General features: G+C 42.6%; 1 protein-coding gene across 1 annotated transcript in view; it reads right to left on the reverse strand.

The window, feature by feature from the left end:
* The window catches only part of grin2ab (glutamate receptor, ionotropic, N-methyl D-aspartate 2A, b), a 409,906-nt gene that overhangs the window by 137,062 nt on the left and 247,408 nt on the right, over positions 1–25,436 (reverse strand). Inside the window, exons 5-6 of the mRNA XM_079552610.1 lie at positions 8,876–9,042; positions 73–207 (exon numbers count right to left, since the gene is read on the reverse strand). Of these exons, the coding sequence (XP_079408736.1) occupies positions 73–207; positions 8,876–9,042 (302 nt within the window). The remainder of the gene's footprint in view (positions 1–72; positions 208–8,875; positions 9,043–25,436) is intronic.

Genomic DNA, 25,436 nt, shown 5'->3' on the forward strand with positions numbered 1-25,436 from the left:
CTACGTTATGAGAGCTAGACACAACACAGGAACCAGGACACATGGGTCTTGGGAGGACATAGTGTCACTCACATAGCCTCGTCCTTGGAGCAGTACAGCAGGATGACTGGACTCTGGATCCTTTTGAGGGCGATGTGGGACTTGGAGTTGGGGTCACCATCCACGGCGTCCAGGGTCACCACGCTCTGGAGGTCCCAGCGCACAAAACTGAAAACGACAAGACAGACTTTATATTGCAGGCAATTTAAAGTGGACATAACATGCAAAACATATGGCTTATAAACCATGACTTTGAGGACAAATGTGTTTGGAAAAATAGACTTTATAACCAAGGACTGCTTCGTTTTAGCACACTTCAATAAAATGTCTTGAGTTTCCTCATTATACTTGTTACATTTACTGAAATGTTTGCGGCCTTGTCAAATATTCCTGTAGAAAATATTTCAGAATCCAAAGAGGAAAGTATTAATAAGTCAAAACAAGTGGTGTAAATACTACTTTTGTGGCTTCTAAAACAGGAAGATCACCAAATTCATCACCTGGATGGCAACATGACAGGGCAAACCTTCTTCCTTGTAGAGATGTAACAATTTCAAAATCTCACGGTACTGTATGACTTCGATATTGATCTCATGGTACGATATTTATTGAGATATTGTGGAGAGGCCATTTATTGTTGTATCTATGGATCAAGACAACATAAACGCAGATCACAGTATAAAATGTGTAAAATCAATCATGAATGTACAAGTATCTAAGAACATAACTTAAATAAAATAGCCAGTCAAAAAGCCTACAGAAAAACACTGACCTATCCTTTAGCTTATGTTAAAGTTTTTCTTCCGAAAGATCAAAAGATGTACATTCCAAGAGAGAAGAGACCTGAACTTTTCGGGATGTTGAGTCGTCAGATGACTCCGCATGTAAAAAACGTGTGGGCCATGTGCTCGTGAAGTGCAGTTTCAGTTTCACTGGACAACATTCTGCTTGGATATGTTTTGGAAACAAAGCTTTTAAGGCGGATTATGACCAAGACTGGACGCATTTGTCTTACTGGATCTATAATTCACCAGCCTGGTCAACAGCAGGACTCGGAGAAACCATTACAAAGCCACACAGATTTCATGTGTTTTTGGAGGATGTTACTTTAAGGTGCGTTCACACCAAACGCGGTCAAGCGTCAGGTTTACATTGAAAATACATGGATACGTAGCTGAGCCACTGGGGAAAATGCTATGCCGACCCTCAGGTGTAAACAAGTCACGGAGGATTAGCTTCATCGTGAACCGGAGTTACAGCAGCTCTGGGACTTTTACAAAGACACATCAGTGTTTCTTTATCTAAACACCCAGGATTTAAAGGAGCTATATCATGCTATTTTAGCCATTCCAAAGTTAAGTATAGAAATTTCTATGATATATTGTACCTCTACCATTATGGAGCACTCATTTTTGTGATAAATATAAGTGTTTTCTGGAGGTATTTTTCAAACCCGGAAGACACAACGCTTCGATTCAGTTAACTCCGCCCCCTCTCTCCGCACATACAACTTTACCGTAATATAAATAAACAGCAATAAGTGAAGTCACTTCACGATGCAGTTATACGGAGTTGACATCTGCAACACAGCTTCATAAATGGCTAACACACATGCTAATATGCTAACACACAAGCTAACCTGCGTTTGGATTGACTCACTGCTCTGGTTCATCGCTGTTTACATTATGGGACTCGTGTTGGTTATAAAAGTTAATCCACTTTGATTCTTGTGAAGGTTCACCAAACATCCATCAGAGACAGTTACAGAGAACCACTATTTTGGTGATAGTCGCTGAATCCCGGAGACAAAAACAGCTGAGTGGCCTCTTCCTGAAAAGGGTTGAATATAAACTCCTCGTCCTCGTAGCCAAACGCGCTTCTTTTTCTCCGTGACATGATCGTTAGTTAAGAATGAAGAACAGATGTGTCAAGAGTAGGTAACGAGCTCCATCTTCACAGCTGCAGCGCAAACATGACTGATCTGTTCAGACGCGATGTGTTTGTTTTGGCCTCAGCTGACCTGGAAGCACCTCGGGCACTTCCTTTTTTATTTTATTTTTATTTTTAATTTTATTTGATTTTTTACTCTTTGTTTCTCACTTACGACAGAAATAATGAAAAAGCTGTTTTACAAATTAAAATCAGGCCGTAAGCATAGAATTAACACATTGCATTACAGACGTCGAGCACTTCCGTTCCGTTGTTACGACACAACTGAACACTCAGTCGTTCACCAGGAGAGGGAGGAGCAGCTGCTCAGAGAGCAGGATTCAGGAGGATTGCGGAGAGCTGCGTGAATGAAGCCACAAACCACTCTGGGGGTGTTTTTAATAAGGGAAATAGCATAACAACATGGCTAAAAGCTCCAAAAAGTCGATTTTGCATGATATAGGCCCTTTAAAAGTGGCGACTTATTTCAGTGGCTGAATCTACGCTGGGAGTGTGTCTGGGCCTCGAGGATGTCTGTTGTAGCGCTATGAACACACGCTTACGTGCGGCCAGAGCGTCAGTGTGACAAGAGTCTGACTTCAGGTAAGCACAAGCGTCTAACTACGGGCTTTAGGCGCGTTTTTGACATCCGAAAAGCATTTGGTCTGTACACAGCTCTAGAGGTCTGGAGGGTCTACAGCCTTCAGTTTAGTGGTAAGTGACGATGACACACATGTGTCCTGGATGCGCACACACATGCATGGCATGCGCCACAGGCTTAAATATTAAGAAATAGAGACTAAAACTTGCACCGCCACTTTCATATGGCACGGTGCATTGTGACATCCCTACAGTTTACAATGCGCTGTCACGCGGGAGCCAGCTTATACTGGTTGTTTTTTGACGGATACCTGCCCTTTTCATGCTGTAACACAACCAGATATCGAGAAACTTAGCACCTGGATATCGCAACGGCACGGTAGCGCTCGTGCTTCACAGCCCTCAGCGGCCCGTATTTGTCCTCAAATGAAAAGGACAAATTTCCCTGCCGGGACAATAAAATACACAAAACAAAGAGACACTTTAACTACCACGATATCGCGATATTGTCCATATCGTTACATCCCTACTTCCTTGTTGTGAACATAGACTGTATATATAAATGGACAGCTTCTGCTCACTCCTCCCCATTTACCATAATGACTATGGTCGTGGGGGAATTCATGGCGGGTTTACAGACTCCCCCTCCCCAGCTCTGACGAAGCATGTTCCTAAAAAGGGCATAAGGGCGGGATCTTCACTGTAGACTCAGCCCTTGCGTGACGTGTAGCTCGCGCTGCTGCAATGCTAACAGTCTGACCCTCATTAAGTACGAGATTTCTAAAATTCTTCTTACGAAAACCAGCCTGGTTTCATATATTGTGACTAACCCAGTGTTATCTCAGGAGGAATATCTAGCCTAGTCTAGTATTGAAAAAATTGAAACCAGGCGGTAAAGTTGTTTTTAAGGTGTCTAAAGTCCAATGCTTTTCAATGGGGCACTAGCAGCGATATGGAGGTACTGCAGCAATGGCGGAGCAATGGCGGCCCCCAGTGTCATGGGCATAAAGCAGAGCAGCCAGCGCCCATTGGTTGTGAACCATTAGCATTGGCAGCAAAAAACTTGGAGCTTCAAAGCTGCTTCATTCATCACTGACATCTTGTGGATAAACTTTATCATTGCGACGTCTCATAAACACGAGTGCAGAATTAACACAACCAATCAATGTGTGTAATAGAAGTTTAATCTTAACCTGGCAAGAGCCAGATTGATATTACAATGCCGAAAACATTTGCACTGACATCAGTCTGGGACCACGGCTTGAATTCTTCCAGGGAGAGGTCGCACCTTTTGAACAGGATTTTCTGCTGACTGGATCAAGAACACCGCAACTCCATTCCCTGTGTGGTTTTGAAAAAAGTTATGTGTTTGTGTTATGTGTTGCAGCACCTCATGTTTTTTTGTGATCGCCACATTGTTAATTTGTGTATTTTATTTGTAAATTTTGGTTCTGTTCCGTACCGGTTCAACATGGATTCTCGTGTGTTTGTAAACTCACAAATAACGCGAGAATTCAGCTTGCTGCCATGGTAAGTTTAATCTGGCGTATCATCTGATGTTTCAATGGTCACATCAATCATTGGCCACTAAATAAGTACATTTTTTGTGTTATGTAGTTCTGTTCCACGGAATTCATTCATTCAGAGCTAATTTGCTGCAAATGGTGCTTCTTGCACCACATGAACGTGGTTAAATGGAAGAAAGGGGGAAATGCAGCAGTTATTCATCACTTATGGTTTACATCGCCAAAGTAAGGACCAGAAAACATCAGTGGTTTAGCACCTCACGGCCCAAACCATGGCAACAACTGGACAACTTCTGGAGTGTGAATAATACGGCTTTTAAATGGGGGGAAACACACAGTCAACTTTTTTACCTTTACAGAAACATAATAGAGCAGAAAGTATTAGATTCATCTCTTAAATTGATCTATTCAAATAAAGCGCAGCTCTTCAAAACATCTGCTTACGTACAGCGCCGAAGTAAATTGACTCTGCAGCCTCTTCAAACATGAAATGGAGGCGATTCTTGTATTAGTTTAGCAATTCATATTCCTCTCTTCTCTCAAATGTTTATGCTTGTTTGAAATCTGCACACTGAGTATTGATTTGTAAAAAACAAAACAAAATTGCACCTCAGACCGCGGCACTGTTTCCAGACAAACTGTGAACCATCTAAATTGAAAGACCACAAGACGACGCGCGGCGGATTTATGAAGCTATTTCACAACCATTTCTGTCACAGGAAGAGTAAGTGGTATGGAATAATGTCTTGTACGTCTTGTTTGTTTTGAGAGGAAGGCATTAACGGCACGGCTGTGCTAAATCCTCTGGCACATCGGGAAGTAAAGCACGCTCGCAGCGGGGAAGCGGGAAACCTATTTGAATTGACTGCGGTGTTGAGAGCTGCCGAGGGGACGCCTGCTGCACGTGGGATTGGGATTTAAACATTGGCCCGAATGGAAGGCGATATGTGTCCTGCTTCCTGTCAGCCAATCACAGTGTACTGCCTCTGACCTCCTAAGTCGGCCTGTCGCGATAAATACTATATTGGCCCATTGGGCGATGGGTAAAATGGAGGACGATGACATTTTGGACTCAATAAATGCTGGCAAAGTCTGCTATGTGTGTGTCTAATTCCTCACTCGCTTAAACTTGTGCTTTTCTCAATGTCAGTTGAGTTGCCCAAACACGGAAGAGAGAAGTTGTGACTTAAAGTTTTTCCCAACATTTTAAGGTCCTTTTAAAGGTCCTTTATCATGCAAAATCGACTTTTTGGAGCTTTTAACCATGTTGTTGTGCTATTTCCGTTTTTTACATCATAGTAAAACAGGAAGAGCCCGATGTCTGTAATGTAACGCCTTACGGCCTGATTTTAATTTATAAAACAGCTTTTTCGTTATTTCTGTTGTAAGAAAGAAATGAAGGAAAAAGGCGTCAACGCTGTCCCTGCGGAGAAAACAAGCGCACCCCCTGAGCATCTGGACACGCCTGTTCTTTTTTCTTACCTAACGACAATCTGGATGTTTGGTGAACCTTCACCAGAATCATTGTGGATTAACTGTAACCAACGCGAATCCCGTAACGTAAACAGCGATGGACCAGAGCGGTGAGTCAATCAAAACGCGTGTTAGCGTGTGTGTGTTAGCCATTTATGAAGCTGTGTTGCAGATGTCAACTCCTTATAACTGCATCGTGAAGTAACTTCACTTATTGCTGTGTATTTATATTTCTTTTACTGCTGCTTGAGGAGAGGGGGCGGAGTTAAAAAATGAAGCTCCATAGTGGTAGAGGTACAATATGTCATATAAATGCCTATAATTTACTTTGGGATGGCTAAAATAGCAGGATACAGATCCTCTAAACACCACAGCAGCAGATACGATAATATTTTAACTGTCACAGTGAGAGACACATGGCCTTCCCTGTTCTATTGGATTACTATGAAGGCATTCCTAACATCAAATTTCTCAACATGGGTGAGTTTATAAGGGTGTTTGACCACTTGCAGGGTCACGTTTCAGGCTCATTGTCATGAAATTGATACAAATTGCTTTATGATAAGTTGCAGGATTCTTTTCCCCATATAACAATAATGTGAGTATACAATACACTGGAGGAGGACAAAACAAATGTTGTTCGACTGCTAGAAACAATGAAGTACAGGGCCTTTAATATGCATAAACAAAAGGACGTACTTTAGCTCTAATTACAGCTGTTCGGCTCGAATTCTACTCTGAAGGCCACATGGAAGCACTGCTTTAGAGGGTCGATCCCTGGACGGGACCTTTCTGTGTGGAGTTGGCATGTTCTCCTCGTGTCTGTGTAGGTTTCCTCCGGGTACTCCGGTTTCCCCTAGCACTAAAAACATATACAATGGATGAGTCTTCCAGAGGACAAATTTCCCTACAGGGATAATAACGTATGCCTTGCCTTTCCTTGCAATATGATGTTATTATTACTTATCGCCTCCTCAGTGAGTGTATTTATAAGCTGCTGTTGACATTAGCACTAGCAATGTTAGCATAGGCAATTGCTTTGCGATTAGCCTATTTATTTAATATGGAACCAAGGTTATGACTGTATTACAGAGGTGGTATGGCCTCAGAGAATGACCCAGTATGACAAAGAAATAGATATTTAAATGAGTGACCAGGTGACTTACTGCTAACCAACAAACAGGCCTTAGCTTATTCATCTCCTCTTTCTGGGAGTGTCCCTCGGCTACGGCTCAACATTTCTCTTTTCCTCTGCTTCAACCAGGTTTTCCAATTCTACATTGCCATGCTTTTAGACCGTGATTCCCCTGTCCCGCTAATATTTCTGCACTTCTGGCACATTGACCTTGTTAGCACGTACTTCGGAAGTGAAGAATTACTGGAGAATGAAGGCTATCACAGCGTTAGCATCGCCTGTCCAGTGTAGCGTACAGTTTGCTTGAGGTCACCAGGCAAAACTAAAAGTGTTTTATTGTTAAAGTTATTGTTGTAGCCATCTGATAAGCATGAGTTAGTTTTGACATCTATGAATAAGTAATAATCAAAATGTAAATTCACTGTTTAGCCATGAAGGGCAATGGACTACTAGAGCGGAAAATACATGTGTTTACGTCACACACTACACAGTTTATTAGCAGAAAAAAAGTAGGTTTGGTGTTTAGCGTTTCTTTCTTTCTTTACTTATTTTCTTATGCCATCGCAGATAATAAGCCGAATGCCCATCTCGGGTCGCCCGTTGCATTATGGGTAATGGATTTTATTTTGACTACCAAACAATATCGATAGCTAGCGTAAAGCAACAAAGAAAGCTCTGATTTGGACTGTTTAACTTTTTATTTCTATGGTTTTAACCGCTGGAAAGCTGATGATTTAAAGTGTTTTTGTCGTCGCCGTGGAGCCTGTTATAATATTAGCATAAAGTCTATTTTTACAACCAGGGCTGCGTACGGAGATAGACAGAAACGGAAAGAACTGAACGACCGTTCATACTGTATGTAGAGATGCTTCAAAAGTGACGACCAGTCCTTGTTCACATAGTTTGAATAACTATGTGAGAAAAACGTTTTTGACCCTTGAAGGCGATTGTTGGACAAAGTCCAGGGTCTGAATCTGTGGCCTAATGTCGCCGATATTCATTACATTTAAACTGAATGAGAAGTAAAAACATAGAATCCTTGTTTTGTTTTGTCTGTAACGAGGTGGACAGTAAACAAAATCTTTGTTTTAATTGTGACAGAGATCCACGTACACGTATAGGCTCTGCCAAATTTACTTTATTTGTATATTATTTTACGAGTGATCTGATGGTGAACAACATGGCTAATCGATCGCTAATTTGACAGACAGACATTTACCCACTATATTTAACATCAACACCTTTTTGAAACTTAAATGATTTAAAAAGTGGCGGCACAGTCAGGCGGTGTCTGTGTCGGGCTGATCCCAGGTCCTGTCTGCTATGGTCCACTCCTGCCTACGGAGCCGCCGTCCTGACTTTTCTCTCGCTTTCAAGATATTGACAACACAAATATTTGCAAGAAATGTCACTTGAGACTTTTGGGGCCAGATCTTGTGGCGGCGCACGGGGCGGCGCAGGCTCTTGGCGAATTATTTTCCGAGTGGCGGCGCTATATGTGCCATTCGCCTCCGCCACTTGTGAGGGGGCGTCATAAGAGGAGGTGACTGCACTGATGGAAACACGGCTGACATTCACTTCCTCGTTTACATTGCACTGTCTTGCGTTCTTTCTTAAGCCTTAGGCTCTCACAGGTCAAACTAAAAACTTTATTTACCCCATCGTGAGCTAAACCATGTTCACGTCTCGAGAGAAAAAGAGCTACAGCGTCCGCTGTGGCGCGGATCGGCCGCGCTCGGCGTGAACGCGAAGCAAAACAAAAGCACATGTTCACCCCCCACTCCCACACAACCACGCTCCTGGACGCGGAGTCGATCTGGTTGGAGGAAAATGTGTATGTCTCAACCTACTTAAATGCGCCAAGTCTGGAGTGGCAAGATCACAAAGTGCGCCCCGACTGAGCGCAAAATGTCACGCTATCGTCTCCGTTTTGATGCACAAGATCGGGCCCATAGTCTTTAAACCAATGCAACAGGTCATGGTTATGGCTCAATACTTCAGTGTTCACGCTCCGCTACCTGGACTCGCTGACACATTTCAATGGCGGAGTGGTTTGTTTGGGCCGAAATTAGGGGCCTGCGCAGTCGAGATGGGCATTCGGCTTATACTCTATGTGTTCTGCATTAGGGGAACAGCTAACAGTTAAACCTCCACTTTTTTGTGTCTCCGTTACCTGTGGTCCACTGTGACGCGCAGCGTGCTGATGAAGTCCTGGTAGCCGGGGAACTTGGAGGTGACGATGGAGAAGACGTGCCAGTCGTACTCCTCCATGATGGCCAGCATCAGCAGCGCCTCCTGCTGGAGAGCCGCGCCAAACTGGAAGAATGTGGACTTTTCATCCTGCGACACACAGACAGGTAAGGACGTTAGGACAAACCGGCTCGGGAAAATCGTTTGCAGATCCGTGCAAGGACAGAGAGTTTCACACCAGACACATTTGGTGAAGGTTTCTGGATGTTAAAACTCAGCTGACTCAACTTTTCCATTACACAGGAAAGCCCTGGGCTGGCGTTTGGGAGCATAAGAGGTACTTTGATGGAGGTGGATCCCTGAAACATGGCAACACATTCAAAAAAGCTAAATTTGCATGATATAGACCCGTTAACACATTGAGTGCCAAAAACGTTTTTGCGTTGTTTTTTTTATTACGAAACTAGACACTCTAATACGCCTCCTATATGTGATTTGGGAGCTCTGTGATGAACAGAAGTGAAATAAATGACGATCAAAAACTTGTGAAAGTCACGATCTGGACATATATATATCATTGCTTCTTTTTTTTTGTCTGAAGGTCCGTGGTGTTGCTCTCTGGAGCACGTTTGACAAAGCAGAGCAGCTTCCCATGGAAAGATCAAAACAGTTGAGATCTTAACATTTTTAAATGGTCAAAATCGGTCCAGGGCAGCTGAGAAACATCCTGTTAAAGTCTGAGAAATCCGAGAACCAGGCTGTTTAAATGCACACGCCATAAAAAGCGATCGATCAATACGCAGTGTTTCAAAACATGTCAACAATGTTGTCCTTGAAAATTGACTTGAATTCCCATAAGTGCCTGTCCGAAGACGAGAGTGGAGGAGAGAGGAGTTAAGCAGCAGGAGAGTGTTTCATAAAACACACAATATCTGATTTGATCAAAACTATCCTCTGTTTATCTTAGGATTTCTCAGGAACCGAGGCACGTAGCATTTTTCACCTACGGAGAGCTTAGAGTCTCACCTTTCACACGAGCCATAGCATGTGTCCATCGAACATATAGCATAAAATACGCTGCGGTGCTACAAATATCATGAAAAATGGTCTGGATTGTTGACACTCTACAGCTAAATCCCAAAACAGCATGGTGTACTACGATAAAGGAAGCGTCTGATGATTGAGTACAGAGGACCTTTTCACTCCTACCGTGACCATAACCTGTGCGCCTGGCTTGAAGTGAGGCTAGTGAGGAGTAATTGTAGTGTCCCTGGCAGAGGATGACCCTTCAGATGGAGGGGACACCTTACCGGGGGCCTAGGTACGAGCGAGGGTACCGCCAGGGTCAGAGGGCAGTTGAGGTTTGGACCTGGTCAGACTATCTACTGCCCACATCGACTGTGTCCAATCTTCAGTCACGGGAAGAGTAATGACTCCATACAGGGCTCAAGGCTGACTTTTGCTCGCACTGACTCGAGCGTACAGCATTATCGGGCGAAAGGCCAACGTGAAAGCAGTTTGGCAAGTAGAAAGATCAAAAGTAAGCAGGTCTATGATTAAACATCCCTTAAGGAATGTGCTTGTTGTGGAAGACAAAATCCTCTGGTGTCCCTCGTAATGACTGGCAGTTTGTTTAGTGCACAGCCAGTTAGCATAGATTTTTCAGACATACTGCATCAGCAATAAACACATAAACCAATTCACCGATCTGCAACCACACAGCGCACAGCTTTGTTTATTGTGCTTAAGGTGAGACACAGTAGGTGAAAAGACCAAATACCCTTTAAGCTTCTTATTTTAGGACGTTTTGTCGAATAGCGAGCCAGATATTTCATAATATATTATATTATAATATTACAATTATGATTATAAGGAAATAACAACACCTCAAGGTCGCTCGTCTTTTCCAACTTAGTTTTAGTATCCAGCACCGAGATGGTGCTGTCATCCAAATATGGTCATTTCCTTTATGGGGTCTTAAAACGGGAGAAATAAACAAGCACATGCAGACATTACACAACTTTGAGACACGTTTTCTCAAAAATGAGGTTTGCTTTACAATCTTCTAGCAACATCGCTTAAAGGGACTATACAGAGTTTAAACTTGTTGAAATTAAGTGTTTTCCTCCCCATACATGTTTCAACAATGTCCTAAAGTGTAGAAGGAGCCAAACATGTTCACCACAACTGCCTCTTAAATCCTGCACTGTCACTCAAAAAGGTGTTAATTCGGGTCCGAAGTGCCGTCATGCACAAGCTTAATATAGAAGCTGCAGTTACACGTATGACCTGAGGTGGCAGTAGTGAGCATAAAAAGGCTAACTTGGATCTAGCCCCTTTAAGAAACTCATACGCATTCCAAACTTCCTCCTCTTGTACGGAATATTTTGGAAGGTTTTTGAAACAAACTGGAAAAAACAAGGCAATATATTTGCAGATTTCTTTCACTTTTACCTTTTTTTTTTTTTTTTTTTAACTAAACAAGTAAAAAAAAAAAACAGAACAGAAAACCTGCAATGAATTTTCCCCCCTCATATCAGTAATATACTACAAAAGTTTCAAATTGACTTCCTGCTGGGTCTCGCCTTCAAGGCACTATTTTATTTCTAGCAGTGGAACAGATTTGGTTTTGTCCTCCGTTAGTACTATATTGTAAATTCAACATTTGTGGGAAGAACATTGTGCATCTAATTACAAAGCATCAATTTCATGAACTCTCGGGTTAGTTTTCTCGCATTTCTTTAACAGTGACCTTTAGAAGTGACCCTGCGAGTTGTGAAATGTGCCTATAAACTCGTCCCTGTGAAGCATCGGGATATTACAAATATGTTAGAAAAGTTGGGAATGAGTTTGGACCAAAACTAACATATCAATTTAGTCACTTCCTCTTTCATTGTTTCTGACAAAACTACACTTAAAAAGGGATCAAAATGAATCTCAACTTGATCAACTTTCTCATTCTAAATCTGATTTCACAGCAGTTACTCTCAGTGATCTTATTCCCTGCGATGCCAACCGCCGCGCTGTAGCTCCCGGTCTGAACGCTCGCCCGTGTGTCAGAGGAAATTGTGCCATAGCCTAAATTCCTGGACGGTATATAACACACGCATGCATTATGTATGTAAATCTAGCTATGCAGTCGGGTATGTTCCGGCTCAGTGCGTACGGAAGAGGCCAAAGTAGTTGCCAGATTGCAGATTTGCATTACGGGATATTATGGGATGCGGCAGAAAGCGCGCTCTAGGAACTGGAGGTTTGGACTGGGATAATACTTGCCGCTGCATACATTAGCAAAGTCATTATGGAGTTCTATGGGGGGTTTTGCGCTGGATTGTTGCACTGTCTGGCTGCTTGGTTTAAATATAGACAATTAAAAGGGACATATTATGCTAAGTTTACTTTCTGGAGCATGTCGCAGTGCTGTCAGCGCGGCAAATAAAACATAATCCTGCATATTCGGACCGACGTAACTATTGCAATCAAGAAGAAAAAAACAAACTACTTTTGCCATGTGCATTTCTCTCGCTGGTCTGCAATGGGGAGTTGCCATCTGAACATCCCTCCGCAAAACTAGTTGGTTCGGTTCAGTGGTGCATAACGGTGGAGTAGCCTTGTGAGCGAAACAATGGAGTGGATGCTGTTTGACTGGCTGAAACTCACAGTGGAACGAACCCTAAAAGACCAGTTCATACAGATACGGAGAGGGGGATGTGGAACTATGTCATCCTGTGATGTTTATGTGGAATTTAAAGGGATATTTCAGGATTTTTGACATAGGGCCTCATTTCCTAGTTATCCAGAGTGTTGCTGATTTCTGGAGATATTTTTTTTGTAATTCATGCAGTTCTTATGTTTGAAGAGTTTCGTGGCGCTAGGCTTGTGCAAGGCTAGTGCATTTCTATGGCATCAGCTAGCCTGCATTAAAAACAGTCTGACCCGCTCCACAGAGCACCTGAGGCAAATCACTTATAACGCCAGGCTAACCATATAAATGTCTGTGTTGATTGAATATTTTTTGGAATATAACTGACCTTGCATTACATGAATTACCGCATTTTGAGGGACTATTTTCTAGCAGATCACTCCGCCGCTGCGTAGCTTATACAACCACGAAGCTGATGCTGCTCAAATATAAGGTCTTTTAAATGGAAAATGGTTAAAATTATTCTATCGACACAGAAATTTATATGGTTAGTCTGGTGTTATAAGTGATTTGCCTCAGGTGCTCTGTGGAGCGGGTCACACTGTTTTTAATGCAGGCTAGCTGACATCGTAGAAATGTGCTAGCCTTGCACTAGCCTAGCGCCACGAAACTCTTGAAACATAAGAACTGCTTGAATTACAAAAAAAAATCTCCAGAATACAGCAACACTCTGGATAACTAGGAAATGAGGTCCTATGTTAAAAATCCTGAAATATCCCTTTAAGACTGTTATTTAAACTAGGAAAGTACATTTTGTGTGAGAATGTCGACATGCCATTTGTAATTTAAGGACTGGAAATAGTCGTCTTGCAACAATAGTGCGGCGATATATAAAGGTATTGACAGAAAATGTCGTTGTTGTAATCTCTGCAATGATAATGTTGGTGATGAGTCAGATGAGTGTATTTCTGGCAAGCCACTCTTCTATGTTCAAACTTATCCTACTGATGCAAAATGAAAATTTGTAAACTTGGTGCCTTTTTGAAAAAGGTTTATTTGTCGAAATGATATTTGTTAAAATTTGCTTTGTTCTGTTTTGTTTTGTTCAAGGTGAGCACTGAAATAAAGAAAGAAACAAAATAAAGGGAAAAGGTCAGGTGAGGCGGAAAAAGACGGAAAGCATAAGTGACCCATGTGAGAATCAGAGTAGAAGATATTTTCTATGTATAACAAGCCCATCACATTAAAGCAGAACTAAGTAAACTTCTTTAACTTAATAAATCCTTTCCGTAGTCCCTCTGGGGGTAAAATAAGTGTTAATGGGACGATTGGGGGGTCTTTCATCTCCCGCTGGTGTCTCTGGCCAGAAAACCACAATTGCAACTTTCCTGCCTACGGGTTTTAGGTGCAATACACACTAATAGAAATACGAGGCTAACAGGCTAACGGGCAAAGCTACCTGCGGGCTAGCGCCACTTAAACAGTATTTCCAGCCAAGTTTGAGTGAAAAAAATGATCTCCATTGTGTAATTGGATGTACAATATCCCTCTCTCCATTTGTCTTTTCTGTCAGCGTAGTATTTACTCTCACGGACAATAAATGAGTAAAAAAACGTAACATGCTACGACACCTGCAGTGGCGCTTATGGCCTCTAGGGGCATGAGTTACTTAGTTCACCTCTAAGGAGGGTGTCTCGAGCTTTTTGCAGGTATTTGCACAACAGATCTTGATTGTTCAACACGTTGTTTGTTAAAAAATGCTATATCGATAAACGGCTTGCACAGTTTCTCCCTTTCTCTAACTTCCTGGGTCAACAAGCTCAGTCTCCCTATACTGCATTGACATGACATGTGCTGACTAATGTATGGAAATGTACAAAGATGAAGATGAAAATGATGAAAGAAGAAGATAAATGTGGAATTATCCTTAGTAATTGTGAATACACAGTGAATGGGAAACGTGTAATGTCATGGAAGAATAGCCACAGCTTGACTGCGCTGATGGGGATCCTACAAATACAACGAAACAAAACCCCAATTATTAGTGATGGTTTTAAACTGCAACTAAAAACGCAGGGGAGCTCTTTTTATCTTTTACGCAGCGAAATCCACAGAATACAGAAAAAAAAATGGAAGTTGAAATGAAAAGCAAAGCCCTTCCTGTGTAACCGTGTTAGTTGAAACCCTCCTAACTGTTGCCTGCCCGTCCAGGTTTGAAGCTGTAGGATTTCTCTCTTTTTTTTTTTTTCCACTTTGAAAGACAACAGCTCCGTCACAATGGGATTTATCCAGGTTAGCGCTCTCCTATCTGCAGAAAGCGTGCGTGTGTAGTGTGTGTTGTGTTGTGTTAGCATGTGTGCGTGTATGGGTGACAGCTGATTCTCCATGTGTGCTTATGGGACCTTTGATGTGTAATGTGTCGCGCTCTTTGATGCCCTCCGCAGCGGGGCCCCCTTGACTGAGCTGTGTGTGTTTGTGTGTGCATGTCTGTGTCATCATGTGGGGACTTCAAACCGTCACATATGGGACCTACACCATCCCCATGTACAGCAGCCCTATAGGGGATTGGTGTGCTTCTTGAGCATCGCCTGTGTCTGATCAAATATGGTTTTGGCTTTGTGATGTTCAGAAAAGGGAAGAGAGTGGATTTATTTAAGTTTAAAGCCAGGCTACGGGCTGTGTGTTGCTACGTATGTCGTAAAACCCAAAACATAATCAAACATGATAGTTGTCCCACGTCTGCTCCAAATGCCTGTCAGACGCCAGACAGTGCTGTTTTACTGGTAGATTATCATAAGAAAAGCAGGGTTGAAACCTCATGTTTGGCTATCACGGCAAAGTTAGAGGAGTCAGGGCTGAGGAGACACGTGTCCACTCCTGCCATGTTACAATTCATTTAAAGGGACTATACAGAGTTTCAAAATGTTGAAATTAAGTATTTTCCTCCCCCTACATGTTCCAAAAATGTCCTAATGTGTAGAATGAACCCAGACCTGTTCACTACAACGGCCTCTAAAATCCTGCACTGTCACTAAAAAAGGTGTTACTTCGGGTCTGAAGTGCCGTCATGCACGAGCTTAATATACAAGGTACAGTTACATGTATGACCTGAGGTGGCAGTGGTGAGTATAAAATGGCTAACTTTCGTCTAGCCCCTTTAAGATTCACCAGCAAAATCTACCGATTCAATCAACTTCCTCAACACATTATCATGTTAACTGTATTTCATTTTCTAGAACTCTAATTCCCCTTTTTCAGGAACTCGGGGTGGATGGCGCCATCTTGTGTTCATGGCCAGAATGCAGGTCTAACTTAATGGGACTAGACGCAATTTAAAAATGCAAACATTATGTATTTTCCACCCCTACATGCACCAGCAAATGTCCTAATGCAGACACGTCAAACAGGCGGCCTGTGGGCTAAATCCGACCCGCGAGATGATTTAATCTAGCCCCTGATTTATAGAGCCCACATTGCTGAGTATGTCAAAAAAGAAAGTAAGTCTCTAGCCCATTCCTGTGCGGAGTTATGTTTTTTTTTTAAATAAATAACCAGTATGCTCATTCCAGCCACTAGGGGGCAGATTAAAGTTTAAACAAGGAAAGAATTCCACACGTGCCCAGCAGAGGGCACTGACATAATAAGAGATAGGATATAAACAACACATTATACCCACGTCGTACATGGTCAGTCTGCCCCAGGGCAGCTGTGGCTACAATATCAGCTTACCCCCACAGAGTGTGGAGTGAATGAATAATGTCTACAATATAATGACTACAGTACTTTGAGAAACTTGTGACACAGGATTGTAAAGCGCAATACAAGCGTAAGCCGTTATTATTATTTATTACAGTCCTGTCGTAGCCTGGCTAACACCAGACTAAAATCACAAGTGATATTTAGTCTGGGGACCACCAATTCATTTTCTCGTAGGAGAGGTGTGGTTTACGATCGTCCATAGTCGTTTATTGGGCGATACGAAAAAAAAAAAAAAAAGTCTCATGCGTCTGCACGTAGCCATAGCCAATCATATCATCGTATGAGATGACGTATGACGTACCCGCTGTAAACTTTTGAGCTAAATTATTTAGAACAAGGTCTAAAGCTTGATCAAAAAATACCATCGTGTCTGCTGCTGTCACGTTGGATCCGTAAATAAACTTTTTTTTTATTATCCGTAAATACACTACAAGCTTCCGTATATCGAATAGTGCGTCATCGTCTTGCCGTCCCTCCTCGCTCTGTGATTGGTTCCCAAATCCACCGGAGATTTGGCCATGGTCCCCAGGCTGTTGTGCAGTTCGAAATAATTCGAGCGCACACAGCAGCCTGGTGTTAGCCAGGTTAGTCCTGTCGGGCTTTTACTTTAAAATCACAGCTCATTATTATTCATTGATTGGAAACATGTTTTCTCAGTAGTATTTTCCTGGTAACATTATATGTTCGACACCCCTGTCCTAATGTGTAGAATGAGCCCAGACCTATTCACCACAATGCTGCTGTAATCCTGCACTATCACTCAAAAACGTGTTTAAAGGGGCTAGATGCAAGTTAGCCATTTTATACTCACTACTGCCACCTCAGGTCATATGTGTAACTGCACCTTCTATATTAAAGGGATATTTCAGGATTTTTGACATAGGGCCTCATTTCCTAGCTATCCAGAGTGTTGCTGGTACCTGGAGATATTTTTTGTAATTCATGCAGTTGTTATGTTTGAAGAGTTTCGTGGCGCTAGGCTAATGCAAGGCTAGCGCATTTCTACAATATCAGCTAGAAACAGTGTGACCCACTCCACAGAGCACCTGAGGCAAATCACTTATAACACCAGACTAACCATATAAATGTCTGTGTCCATAGAATAACTTTAACACTTTTGCATTTAAAATAACTTATATTTGAGCAGCAGCTGCTTCGTGGTTGTATAAGCTACGCAGCGGCGGAGTGATCTGCTAGAAAATAGTCCCTCAAAATGCGATCATTCATGTGATGCAAGGTCAGTTATATTCTTCTATAGGCACAGACATTTATATGGTTAGTCTGGTGTTATAAGTGATTTGCCTCAGGTGCTCTGTGGAGCGGGTCAAACTGTTTTTAATGCAGGCTAGCTGATACCATAGAAATTACCAAAAAAAATATCTCCAGGTACCAGCAACACTTCAAAAATCCTGAAATATCCCTTTAAGCTCGTGCATGACGGCACTTTGGACCCGAAGTAACAAGAGGCAGTTGTGATGAACAGGTCTGGGCTCATTCTACACATTAGGACATGGCTTGAACATGTAGGGGGAGGAAAATACTTAATTTTTACATTTCTAAACTCCGTATAGTCCCTTTAATATAGAGACTGCAGTTAGATGCATGTAAGATGTAACAAAATGGCAACTTCCATCTCGTCCCTTTCAGCTGACATGGGTTTTACTTTCCAACATACCGCTGTGTTGGTTTATCATTCGGCTTTTTCTTCAATAATTGAAATCCCCGCTCACAGGAAGTGACTGAGCAGGACCGCTTGCACTGCAAAAGTGTTCGGGCCGTTTTTTGTAAATTCAAAAAAGTGAATTGGTGAATGTATTCCATATATTCAAAATAAAAGCTAACATCAAACTTAGTAATAATTAGAAAAACACGATCCCTTCCATATGCACTTTGAAAGACGACAGGCTCCAGCAGATAAACGCATGTGTAAGTAATGTCCTCAGAAGAACCATGAACCCGGCGAGTGTGTGTACGTGTGTGTGTGTGTTAGCGCTGCAGGTAGCTCCGAGCTGGTTTTAGTCTCGAGGCGTCGCGTCCCAATTATAGGTCCATGCTCCATCTGCTCCTTAAACGAGCTGGAGGAATCCTTTTAAGACCCACACGCTGGTTTCCAACATGCGTCAGAAGATGGAAGGAGGGAGGTCACATAAGCAGACAGATTTGACTCGGTGCCCGAATGTGTGACTGTCTCTGGCTGCGTTTCAGATGACGTCGCCGCGTGTGCCTGTAGCGGTTGATTTTTCTCATCCGTAAATGCGGAATATAAACCTGCTTTTGGGCATCGCGGCATTGATGTTCCATGTTTGATCATAAAAACAAACGTGTGCGGAGATGGCGCAGACGCTTGATGCTCTCATGAGCGTAGATACAAGACGGCAAAGGGGGGAAATAACGACTCTTTCACTCATTTCCTCACCACTGCTTCAACTAATGCTGCATTAGGGATGTATTTTCTAGCCCAATAAAGATACTGAGACATGGACAAGGACAAAGTGGTTCCATCCATCCATTTTCTTCCACATTTCCCTTTCCGGGTCGTGGGAGCTGTTTGAGCTGCCCAAATCACTTTGCACCAGCCCCTTATGCCTCCCCCTGCAGGTGGTGGGTCCACAGAAGGACGGCCTCATGATTGAAACTGGACCTAACCGCTCTTTGTCTGACCCGTCACCTCGGACCTGTTTGCCATGGGTGACCCTACCACCCCGACAACAGACAACTTACTACAATACTAATTATATTTCAATTACTCTGCTCAAGTTTTCACAACTTATAAGGAGTCCACGGCTCTCTCTCTTAGGTCAGACACTATAAATGACACTAAATACATTGTGTTTTTTTTATTTTTATAAAGTAGTGAGTTACCAACACTTGAACATATTTTGCCACATTAACTTGACTTTTTCAAGGCAATGGGTTTCCTGCATTTTTTCAAGTAAAGACCAATTATCACTTCTCCAGGAATAGATACAGACGGCATCTCTGGAATCGCCCATATATGGTCATGTTTGAAAACAGGTAATTCAAAAATAACTTTAACAAATGCTGAATTATTAATATAGTTTTCTACTAAATCAGGGGTGTCAAACATACGGCCCGCGGGCCTGATCCGGCCCGCGAGATGATTTAGTCCGGCCCCTGCCCTGTAGAGCATGAATTCCAGAGTATGTCAAAAAAAAAAGTAAGTCTCCAACCCATTCCTGTGCGGAGTTATGAATTTTTAAAGAATAACCAGAATGCTCATTCTAGCCACTAGGGGGCATTAAATTGAAGAAAAAAAAAGGATAGAGTTCCACACGTGTCCAGCAGAGGGCACTGACATACTAAGAGCTCAGGATATGAACAACACATTATATAGCCATGTGGTAAATGGACAGTCTGCTCCAGGGCGGCTGTGGCTTCAAAAACAGTTTACCACCACCAAGTGAATGAATAATGACTACAGTACTTTCAGGAACTCGTGACACAGTCTTGTAAAGTGCAATACAAGTGTAAGCCGTTGTCATTAATGAAGCTACTGTCAAGTTGGGGCTTTGATCAAATCACAGCTTATTATTATTCATTTATTAGAAACATTTTCTCTATTATATGTGGCCCGCCGTGGGAGCTGAATTTCGGCCCGCGGCCCAAAATGAGCTTGACACCCCTGTACTAAATAAAGATACAAGGCCATGGAGAGGAGCAAGGTTCAACAGCCCATAAATACATAAATCACGGAGCATGCTAACATGATGCTACATGTTAGCATCGTGCTAATGCTTGCGGTTAGCTAGCGCTACCTACGACTGCCATTTTTTCACTTCTTCTGAACAATCTGCTGTGAGAAAATATCCATATGGGCCTGATTTAAACTTGACTTTATTTATGTGTGATAAATAAGTTTATATTCTACCAGAAAATGGCTAAAAAGAGTGAAAAATTGTGTTTCCCAGAAGATTCTATTTCCCCCCTCGGCGAACTCAAAATAGTCAATCTCATGTTATGAATGTCCTATGAAAAGAATGGAATAGTCAGTCAATGCATTTTTTCATAGACTCAGGCTTCTATTTCAAGTCTAATTCAATGCACATACCATAGATTTCCAAAATTGTTCAGCAAACATGAGGCAAATGTGGACTTGTTTTAACCCACCAGTGGATGCCGGGCCCCGAGTATTTGCCTATGCTGTGTCGAGAATCGGCCCCGTGTCCAGTATTTTCATAAGATTCAAATACGCAATGAGTAAAAAAAAAAAACGTTACCGACAGGCAAGAAATTATCTGTTTGTCTCTTCCTATTTGCACATAACATCTGGTGCAGTTCTCACTGTGCAACTCCTAAAGGATGACAAAGCATAGAACAAGTGGTGCGTGATGTTAAATCGATGCATTTGTTTTGCACTGCTGCTCCGACGGTTCCGACGACCGTTCGATGCTGGGATAAGAATGTCCCGGGTGGGCGCCTGCGTACAGGTGGGCGGCGCTCGACAACAGCGCGGAAATGTTACAGTGAAAGCTAAACATTCCACATTACTTTGTGGCTGCGATTACTGACGGATTATGGTCAAAATTACCTGTATTGGCTCCTATATATATAACAAAATCTAAATCATGGATTGAGTTTTTTTGGTTGATATCATTTATATGCTACAAAGACTTGCTCAGAGGAGATTTAGGATATTCGGTTTAATTTGTCAATAAGCTAGAGAAGTATCTGAGAAAAGATCTGTAAAAATTCACATTTGGCCTTGGTTTTTTGGGGATAAAATCAATATACAGTGCCTCTCGAAAGTATTCACACACTTGAACTTTTGCACATTTTGTCATGTTTTACTGAATGTTCTCACACAAGTAACAGACAACTGTGAAGTGAAAGCAAAATGATACATGATTCTGTTATTTTTCAAAAAATAGAAAAGTGAAAAGTGGGGCGTGCATAAGTATTCATACAGCATTTTCTGAGTGCATTAAATTGCCTTTATAACATTCCTAATGACGGCAGAATGTTCACACTTTGCCCTAACCATTAAATAGAGGCCACCTGTGTGTAATCTACCCTTAGTATAATTTCAGCTGTTCTGTGAGGGCCTCAGAGCTATAGTCGGAGTGTATTAGTCACTAAACAACATCATGAAGGTCAAGGGGCACCAGAGAGGTCAGGACAAATGACAAAATGTGCAAAAGTTCAAGGTGTATGAATACTTTCGAGAGACACTGTATCAGGCAAGAATTGGACACTGAAAAATCCCTCTGGAAAAAAATATTCTTGTTTGCAGTGAATTGCCAGAGTTCATGTGGACTTGTAGTTCGTTTATGAGCTTAAACAAAACTACGTAAAGCTGCCTTCATTTAGGCCATATACTATAACATTTAAACACTGAGAAGACTGTGCACTGGTACATGCCTTTGCTTTTCATTTGTCCTGTTTGACCTATGCCTCTGCTACACACCGTGCTGCCTCTCCATCGGCGCAGGGTTTCTCTCAGTTTTGAGAGAACATCCGCCCCGAACATGTCACGAACCGGTGCGCTCTGTTAAGAACACTACTACGATGCATAAGCAGTGTTGGGGCGAATACTTTGCAATTGTATTTAGTTGCAGAAGATCAAATACTTGCCTTGGCGGCATGGTAGCACAGCGGTTAGCACTGTCGCTTCACAGTTCGATTCCCACCAGGACGGGGCCTTTCTGTGTGGAGTTTGCATGTTCTCCCTGTGTCTGCGTAGGTTTCCTCTGGATAATCCAATTTCTACTACCACTAAAAACATGTACAATAGTCCAGGATGAATGATGTATGTATGATGGTGGTCAGACATGTGCAGTCACGATAGCGCTTCTGTCAGTCTCCCCCAGAGGAAACTGAAGCTACAAACGTAATTTACCACCAGTATGGAGTGAATGTACAATTGTCTCATGTAAAGCGCTTTGTGACCATGTCTGTGAAAAGCGTTTTATATATAAAGATCTTCTTCTTTTGTAACGTATTCCGTTACTTTGTCCAATTAGAGTAATGTACTCTGAGTACTTTCACGTTGATTTGCATAATAGCGGCATATGATTCAAAATATGCAGCTACACTACACGCCGGTTATGAATTTATTTCTCATTAATAAGGATACACACAGCCCAGAATGACAAAAGGGCTCAACTTTCCCCGCCTGTTTTGACCTTTCTCTTTCTTATTCTTATCGTGATGATTATGAAATGATTGAGTACTTCATTGCTTCATTCCTTAAATATTTGGAAAGTAACTGTATTCTACATACCCTCAAATGAAAGAGTGACTTTACCAGAATACAGTTACTGAAAATATACGTATGCTGAGTACATGTATTCAGTTACTACCCAACACTGTGCATAAGTAATGTTACGACATTGTGGGATAAAAATGACAGCAGAAAAGAGGACATTTAAGGAAATGTCTCTTTAATTCAAACAAATCCAGAACTGTGAGTGTCGGCAGCGTGACCCCTGGGGACCCTTTCTCCGGGTCTGTAGTTAGGATTTCAGAACCATTTGGAAGGTTAACCTGGGAAAACCACAGCGACCGTCCTGAACATGCAAATGCCACACGGGACCCACAAACTTCTAGCCGGGAGACCAGAATCCCAACCCTTTTTTTTTTTTTCGTTCTCTGGAGTGCATTTACAGCCTGAAAAAATAAGCTGAAATCTCCAAGTCTGATTCCCTGTGACACATTGTTTGCCTTCAAGTTGTGCTTTTACAAAAAAAAACAAAAAAAACAACAGTCATCGTCGGCGGCGGCTCATGTCTGGTGACTGACGGCTAAGAGGACAAGTCTGATGCGATACGGAGCGATCGGAGATGATGTCGTGTCCCCTGGTAAAAGGAGCTGGGGGGGGGGGGGGGGAGCATCAAGGAACTGTGACATCACCCGCGTGGACTACCAAGAACTAGCAAGGAAGTGCCATGTTTGGAAGGTGAGTCCGGTCACCGCCGCGTCAATTCCATTCCAATCAGTGAAGGGGGCGGGGGCTCCAGACGGATCCCCCTCTGTATAAAAAAAAATCGAGGGCGATCATTCTGGTCTCACCAGGCTAGTGTTAAAGGAACAGGCCACGGTTTTTCCATACTGAGATATGTTCTGACCTGAGCTTAGACGAGTTGATGCGTACCTGTCAGGTCTTTGTGCGTGCCCTCAGTCACGCAAAACGACCAAAGATGTTGTTAGCATTTGGCCTCTCCCATTGTATTCCTATGGCTCCAAACATGGGTGAAGTTGGAAGCTACCACACTCTTCCACTTGCACTAAGACCAGACAGGTACACATCAACTCGTCTAAGCTCAGGTAAGAACATGTCACAGTATGGAAATACGCTGACCTGTTCCTTTAAAGTGCATATGGCAGGTTTTTAATGCTTTTGAAAATGTGACTTATTTAGAAAAGTTATTTTTATTTGAATTTTTAAGCTGCTGACAGGAAGTGACAGAGATGAAGGCAAAGTTCAGAACAGTGTGACTCATTTCCCATTGACAAAACATGGTCGGCACGGCAACAGTTCAAGATTGTTTGCCTTCATCTATGTCACAAAAATGGTCAAACTAAAGAAAGCTGGGGAAAATCTTGTGTTAACTATGCTTTAGCAAAAAATTGTGTCTAATGTGTCATATGCACTTGAAACGATCCTGGTTTGGTATTGGAAAAAAAGTTTGATTTGGCTTTACCCAAATCTAAAAGCTTCTTGAAAAAAGTGTCAAAATAGCAACAAAAATGTGATGAAAATGCAACAAAAGAGTAAAGTAATGGAAAAAGTGACCAAAATAACCACAACGCAAGGAGGAGTTTTGAAGGTCTTAGCTTTCAAATGAGGCGTGACACTGGCCTATAGACTGTGACCTAATGGATTTGGGTAAAGCTGAACTGGAGAAAATGTCTATTGTAAATGTGCATACCATATATATATATATATATATATAGCAATATAATCTTAGACAGTATGTGGCTCAGCCTTACTTTGGTTTTACTGCGTTTCCACTGATGCTGCCATGTCAGGAGCTGCACTCTTCTCCCCCATCCGCCGCCTGGAGCGCACACTCTTTTAGCCCCGCCTCCCCTCTCTCTGTCTCTCTCTCTGTCTTTCTTTCTTTCCCAGACAAATGGATCGTATAGCGCCGTCCATGGTCTGCTAGCTGCTTTTGGCTCGTGGCTGTTTCCCCCCTCTTCTGACATTTTACGCACTACATGGCTCGCTAACACAAATGCCTTCTGATTGTTTCCAAATTAATTAAACCCCCCCTCCCGAAAATAGTATTGCAAATGTGAAGACGCGCTGAGAGGGCAGGGGCGAGGAGCTCCATGCCCCGCACATGAGGCTCGGCACACGTCGGCGTTACATGTGAGGCTCCGGACAAACACCTTCCTGATACTTGTGTACTACAAGGATGTGTATGATACGCAGATACATATGGGAACATGGGGTGTGACAATATAGATTTTGAGATCCATCCGTCCATCCATCCATCCATCCATCCATCCATCCATCCATCCAGGGTCGTGGGGGCTGCCATTGGAGCTGCCCAAATCACATTGCATCGGCCCCTATGGCTCCTCCTGCAGGTGGTGGGTCCACAGAAGGACGGCCTCATGGTACTAACCTCTCATAAAGGACTTCAGAACCGCTCTTTGTCTGACCCGTCACCTAGGACCTGTTTGCCATTGTTGACCCTACCAGGGGCACGAAGCCCCCTGACAACAGAGCTCCCAGGATCATTCGGGGCTCAAACCCCTCCACCACGTTAAGGTGGCAGCTCCAGGAGGGGAGATTTTGAGATATATTCTGAAATTTCATCATGCATATTAATGAGGTTACAGTGCTCCTGCTGTCTGTCAATAAAGGTCAATAATGATCTAGAATTCAGTCAGACCAGTAGGGGGAAGCACTACAATTTTGAGCACTTGGACCAACCTTAACCCCCGCCTTAACCGAGCGCATTTTCTCCAGTTTGACTTTTCCAAATCTAAGGCTATATCCACACCAAGACAAAACGCTTCTGTTTTCAGAAACTTTCTTTGTAAGCACGAGGCCAGCTCAGTAAATGTGTGCGTCCACATGGGTCGACTCAGGTCATCGTTTTAAACGGAGCCACGTAAACGGCGTTTTGAGATCTTTCCACTCTGGGACCACAAAAGTGATAACAACCTATTT

Source organism: Gobius niger, assembly GCF_951799975.1.
Source record: "Gobius niger genome assembly, chromosome: 3".
Taxonomy (NCBI): Eukaryota; Metazoa; Chordata; class Actinopteri; order Gobiiformes; family Gobiidae; genus Gobius; species Gobius niger.